General features: G+C 47.6%; 1 protein-coding gene across 1 annotated transcript in view; it reads right to left on the bottom strand.

The window, feature by feature from the left end:
- Positions 1–3,030: 3,030 nt before the first annotated feature.
- VAV1 (vav guanine nucleotide exchange factor 1) overlaps positions 3,031–6,659 on the bottom strand; it is a 58,689-nt gene continuing 55,060 nt past the window's right edge. Inside the window, exons 25-26 of the mRNA XM_011373635.2 lie at positions 5,686–5,964; positions 3,031–3,580 (exon numbers count right to left, since the gene is read on the bottom strand). Of these exons, the coding sequence (XP_011371937.1) occupies positions 3,527–3,580; positions 5,686–5,964 (333 nt within the window). The 3' untranslated portion in view covers positions 3,031–3,526. The remainder of the gene's footprint in view (positions 3,581–5,685; positions 5,965–6,659) is intronic.

The following is a 6,659-nucleotide window of genomic DNA, read 5'->3' as shown; positions in this document are numbered from 1 at the left end:
GTACATGTATGCTCGTGCACACAGTTGCCTGTTGAAGGAGGGGGTGGTATTTTTGCATCTGTGTGTATGTGTTTCCATTCACTTTCAGTGTGTTTGGTTTTGCAGGGAGAGTGTTTGGGTCTAGGGTCCGCTGGCCTTTTGCAGTGGTAAGTAGTGCAGTGCTGCGTGTCTCCAGAGCTGTCTGCCTGCACTGTATGTGGGCAAATACTTTTTGCCTGTCTGTGTCCTTCTGTGTATGTTTGCCAGTCTCTTTCATGTATTTACCCATTTGTTTGCATTCGGGGGTTGTGGGGGATGTTTCTTAATACAAATCTGTGTGCCCAGCCTGTGGTGTATGGGATATCTTAATGAGGGCCTTTGTACACACTACATGTGTGCTGTGGGTTGAATAGCATCCCAAATCCCTAACCTTCAGCACTTCAGAAGGGGACCTTATTGGGAAATGGGGTCTCTGCATATATGAGTTCATCTGAGGCCACACTAGAGCTGGGTGGGCCCTAAATCCACCATGACTGGTGTCCTTATAAGAGGGAGAAATTTGGACACAGATATGCACACGGGGAGGATGTCGTGTGAGAGGCCTGGAACAGATTTTTCTCTGGCATCTTCAGAGGGAACAGGGCCCTTCTGACGCTTTGATCTTGGACTTCTGGCCTCCAGAACTGTGTCCCCAGGCAGCCAGATGTAACTGACAGCCGGTGTCAGAGAACTTCCAAGTTAGGGCATTGTGGGGCTGCCGTATGTTGCTTTGAACCTCTCTGGCCTTAATTTGGGGCTACCAGCATATTGGGATGGCAGCTGTTCCCTTGAACCCAATTTCCTAACCATCAGTGGGACGCTCCAGGTAACACCGAAGGCCTCATCATCCCAACACACCAGCAAGAAGGGTCTCCTTCAGCCAGTCATCCCCACTCTTCCTGGCCCTTCTGGGGGATGCATAAGAAGGCAGGTCCTGTGTCATGCCTTCCTGGGCTTGGTCCAACTTCTCCAGCCCCTCCCTCTCACCCTTCTCCTCCAAGAAAAGTGAACCCCTTGCAGTTCCCAGAACGCACAAGGCATACCCTTCCTTGTACCTCCCTCTAAAAATATTTCCCCCATTTTTCTTTAATAACTCCAGCTTATTGTTCTGGTGCCACCTTCGATGTTTCCTCTTCCAGAAAGCCCTCCCTAACTATCCCCCAACCGAAGATCGAGTTAGATATATCTCCATTCCCATCGCCTTCATGCTTCCTTCATTGGGAAATGCATCACACCATGTTATGATCACCTAGATTGTTAGAATCCCATTAGATTGTCACATTAGACAATAAACAGACATTTATTGTCTTACAGTCTGGAAACTCGAAGTCTGAAATCAAGGCATTGGTAGGGTTGGCTTCTTCCGAGGCCTCTCTCCTTGGCTTATAGATGGTCTTCTTCTCCCTGTGTCTCCACGTGGCCTGTAAATGTCTGTGTCCCGATTTTTATAAGAACATCAGTCACAGTGGATTAGGGTCCACCCCAATGACCTTATTTTAATTATTAGTGTGGTAGGGTAACATTTGGAAGTCTTAATGATTTTTCTTCACATTAACCCATAGCCATGGCCCTTCCCCGGCCCTGGCCACCATTGCTTTTTTCCTCCTACAGGGTTATTCCTGCGCCTGCAGGAGATTTACCAGAGAAGCAGCTTCCTGGCTTTGGAACTTCAAAAGCCTAGAGACTCTGGAGCCTGGGTTTGGAGCCTCATAGACCTCAGCCCTGAAGAACTCCAGATGAAAGTCTGGCCACTGGGGTCACCAGGGGCTAGGGGAAGGGATGTGGGGAGTTGCCGCTTAGCTGAGTGCAAGGTGAAGATGCTGGAGACTAGTTATGCAGCAGTGTGAATGTATGTCACACTCTTGAACTGTGCAACATAAAGCTGGTTGGGATAGTAAACTGTGTTATATGTCTTTTGCCACAATTTAAAAAAATAACAGTCTTAAGTTAAAAAAAGGAAAAAGGTCTGACCATATGTGTAGAAGAGTACTCATTAGGCTGAGTCTACTCTTCTTGCAACAAACCAGGGTCCCCCATGTGGAGGGGAAGGACTGGGTGTGAAAGAACATTAAACTCAGAGGTGGATGCATCCTTGTACCCTACCGACCTGCCCCCCAGCTAGACGGCTTCAGGGTGATATGAAATAATGTTTCTGGAGCCCCCTGGATCCAAGGCTATAGCAAGCTCTGTAGAGTGTCCCCACACGTTGCATAGAGCAGCATCCATTGATGCTGCAAAGGGGTGTGCACGCAGACCCTGTCGGCACCCCCCTCTCAGCTCCACGGCACTGACGACATCCACACACGGCAAGGACTCCAAAGCACCTGTGGTTCTATGGCCACCAGAGCGGGCGTTATCCACCTGCAAGCAGCTCTCAGGCAATGACCAATAGAAGGTGGTGAATAAATACCCCAGTTCCCTTGGCCCTCGACTCCCAAGCATGCTTTATACTGACTTCCAGGGGACACCAGTAAGAGTGGCCTCCATGGCTGTCACCTGTTCATCAATGCTCCTAGTATAGGCTCCTTCACTTTCTCATCTCCCTTCACTGCCTTCCAGATGCTTCCTCTGATCACTTCCCAGATAAATTTTACCGCCCCCAACCCAAACTCTTGTCTCAGGCTTGGCCTCTGGAAATGCCCAGCCTACACAGTGATCGCCTTGAGGAATGAAAAGGATTGTGATTAATAACCACACCAGGCGTTAGCCAGGGCTACCCTGGGTAGTCCAGGATGTAAAGCCATTCCACTCAACATTTAAGGAAAAATAGCCAGATGTCTTGGATGTGCCCAGAGGGATGTGGAAGATGCAGAGGAACCACAGGTGAGGCATAAGCAATGATATCTCAGCAGGTGGCAGGGTGACAGAGGATAACCAGCAGGTCCCAGCAGTCTCCCCAGCACCCTAGTGCCCAAGCCCCTGAAATGTCAGCATGATCTTGGGGAGAACTGACTACAGAGACCCAGACTCAGCCGAGATGAAGCATCTACCACGCAACAGAACTCGGGGGGCTCCGAGTAGCAATTAAGTTCTATAATTAAAAAGCAAATGAGTTACATTTTTGTGACCTGGAACCTGTGAGCATAAAATTATTTCCTGCTACCTGGGGGGTCCATTTCCTTCTTCAGGTCTTCTTTTACATGGCAGAGGAGGTGATAAATCCAGAAGACGGGGTTTGGTGGGTGGGCATTAATCTGTGTCCCAGAGCCACTTCCCACCTTCCCCTTCCAGGTCCTTCTGAACCACACCGGTTCCTCCATTTATCATTTTATTAAATGCAGTTGCCTTGAGCCCTGCCTCCCTAAGGGGCCTCAAGAGGAAATCAGTGTGTCATAAATTAACCATGGCAGGGCATTGCCCCAGGAGTCCCGCCAGCTGGACGCTGGCCCTCCACAGTCCGTCTCGGAGTCTCGGCCCGCTGGGACCTGTCACAGCCCCTGACCCGGCAGCCTGCTCATCCTGGGCTCGCAGCCTGCAGTTTCTCGTCTCTCTGCCAGTGTGCCAGAGCTCAGCAGTATTCAGAATAATCTTCCTCCACATAGTTGGAGGGGAACCAGCCAACCTGGGAAAAGATGAGGAAGTCGTCAGGGCAGCCACCACACTGTTCCTCAACATGCCGGACAGGTTCTTTCCCTCTGCAGGGCCTTTGCACCTGCCACCCCTGCCACCCAGCAACCACATGCCTCACATACGCACACAGCTGACCTCCTCTACCACTGACAGTTCTGTACACACGTCGCCTTATCAGCAAGGACTTCCTAATCATCCTACTTAAAACTGGTAACTCCATCCGCCCCAACACTCCTAGCCCTTTTTCCTTAGTTTCTCCACAGCACTTATCACCATCCAACTGATTGTAGGTGCTATTACTCAGGGCTCATTGTCTGTCTCCACACACACACCCCAACATTAGCTCTGCGAGGCAAGGACTTCTGTGTCTTGCTCACCACTGAGTGCCAAAACCCTCAAATAGCTCCTGGCACACAGTAGATTCTTAAAGAGTATTTGTGGATGGATGGATGGATGGATGGATGGATGGATGGATGGATGGATGAATTCTTTACAGCCCAGACCTTCCTAAACACCCCAAAAGGTTCTCTCAAAACCTAACTGTCCTCTACTGCACACTAACCTTACCCTCCATGGTTCTTAGCAAAACTCTTCACCTAAACAATTATCCAGGTCGCTTTTTCACATGTTTCCTCTCAGTAGGATGTAGGCTCCTAACCCATTTGTTTTTATTCAACAAATACTGCTAAGAAACCATTACAGTAAGGCTAGGAATTCACCAGCAGACGAAATAAAGAAGACTCTCTGCCTTTGGGAGACAAAAGTAAGAACCAAACAGAAGCAAACTGTTTTGGGAAACCTTGAGCTCCCTCTTGACAGTCCGAATATAGGCAGGCAAAGAAGTCCAAAAGATGAAAGTGGTTAGTTCCAGCTCTGCCTCTTCCCTCATTCAATATTTACTGAGCGCCTACCATGTGTCAGGCACAGTTCCAGGCACTGGAGACACTGCAGTGAACAAGACAGACACAAAACCCTACCTCTTCCTGTTCTCCAAACATACCCATCACTCTCACCCCAGGGCCTTTGCACAGATTGGTCCCTCTGCCTGCTTTCCCCCACTCCATCATGACCTTTTTACCTGGCTAACTTTACTTATCCCTCAGTGATAACCTTGGCCTCCCAGAAGTCATCCCAATCTGCTCTTGGGTGGGTCAGGAGTCCCCTTGGGTCTCTCCTGCTGCTCTATGATTCCCCATTGCAATTCTGACCACTCAACACTGTGAGTGCTTGGTTATAGGCCTATCCTCTTCACTGGACTATGAGTTTCACAAGGGCAGTGATTGTACTGAGCTCGTTTTTGTCTCCTCAGCACCCAGCAGGATGCCTAGCACATAACAGGTGCTCATCAAATAGTTATAAGTTGCATCAATCTCTATGTGCCTTCCTCCTCTTGACCAGGGAAGACTTCCCCACCTTCTCCATTCCACAATTCCAGTACAGCTTGTGGACTCTGAGAAAGAATCCACCTATGAAGAAGGGCTCCTGGTGGCTAACTAGCTCACATTTAAAAGTAAAGCCTAGCAGCCATTTCTTAACAGCGGCCCCTCACACAAACCGCACTTCAGGGAGAAGCCTGCCCTGAACTGCCTGCCTGCATTATGTTCCTGGCATCTGAGCCTGGGACTTCCGTCTACATAAGTCATCTCCCCTCAGACTCAGGGAGTACACTTTCCCTTCCCACCAAAGCCAGAAGGCTATGTTTCCCCGGTTGGACTGGGATCACTTCATAAACTATATAAATGTTTAACCAATGTACCGTATACCTGAAACTAATTTAAAAAAAAAAAAGGTGGAACAGAGCTGAGCAGGCTGTGCAGGCTGAGCAAGCTGGAATGGAGCAGGGCCACCTCACCTCGGGGACTCCTCCGGCCATGCTGCTTCATAACTGAGCTGTAACACTATTGCGCTGTTCTCACAGCTATGTTGTACCACAATTGAGCTGTTTGCACTGAATGAAGTGTCTTTCTTCACCACATCCCAAATTAGGGATTCCTGTTGGAACTGAGTTGGCACTGATGACCATTGGTTGACAAGCTCTACCAAGGCCAGCTCACCCCAGCACCCTTGCTTGGGCTGCCAAGCTCCACCCTGACTCACCCGGCCATAGATCTCCCCTCGCCACCAGCCTTGTTGCCCCTTCTTGTTAAGAATCTTGACGATGTCACCCTCCTTGAGGTTCAGCTCCGATCGATCCCGGGCGCAGAAGTCATAGCGGACTTTGGCTGTGCCAAAATATTTGGTGCTTCCTGCTGTATAGGGGAGAGCAGATATAGGAGAAAGACCTGGAGCAGGCACCCATCCACCAGCCAGGAGCAGTGTGAGGGCAACGCTCTCAGAAGGATAACACCAGGATGAAGGGTCTCGATGCTTCTTGGTTCAGTGTTGGGTGCCTTGTGCTCTGAGGGCACACAGCTGTACTCCCAGAATCATCCTCCCAGCCCGACCAGCAATCAAATTTAAAATATAATACCACTTATAAATTTTTAAATGATTTGAACATTTATAGTAAAAAAAAAAAATACACAGAGGAAAGATGGGGGGAAAAACTATTATACACTGTTAAATATTATCTTAAGAAGGACCAAGGGTTGAAAAAGAGAGGAAATGAGAGGAAAGATAAGCAGGAGAGAAAGACACAGAAAATGTTTTATGGTACAATATTAAGCAATATTGCAGAATATAAAATTAATTTGTAGTATTTCTACAAATGTGCTAAGATTGAACACCCATATATACACCAGGACAAATTAGTAACACGCAGACAGAAACATTTATTTGACTGAGTGATGAGAATAGAAGCAATTTTTGTCATGGAGTCCTGATGTCATATTGGTTTTGCTTTTTCAATAATATAGCAGTATAATAATAATTAATTTTTAAACATCTCTTTAAAAAATTTTGGACAAAAAAATGCAGGCAGTCTGCAACCCATATGACTTTTCTGAAAAATGTACTTCAGAATGCACTCCAGAAAATTGAAATTTGAATCAAAATAAGGAATTTAAAAAGTAAAGAAAAACATAGAAAACAAGAAATATAGATGGTCTAAATAATTCCTGATACTGTATATG

Source organism: Pteropus vampyrus, unplaced genomic scaffold (assembly GCF_000151845.1).
Source record: "Pteropus vampyrus isolate Shadow unplaced genomic scaffold, Pvam_2.0 Scaffold226, whole genome shotgun sequence".
NCBI classification, from domain to species: Eukaryota; Metazoa; Chordata; class Mammalia; order Chiroptera; family Pteropodidae; genus Pteropus; species Pteropus vampyrus.
The sequence above is the reverse complement of the archived record's forward strand: the minus strand, read 5'-3'. Positions and strand labels throughout refer to the sequence as shown.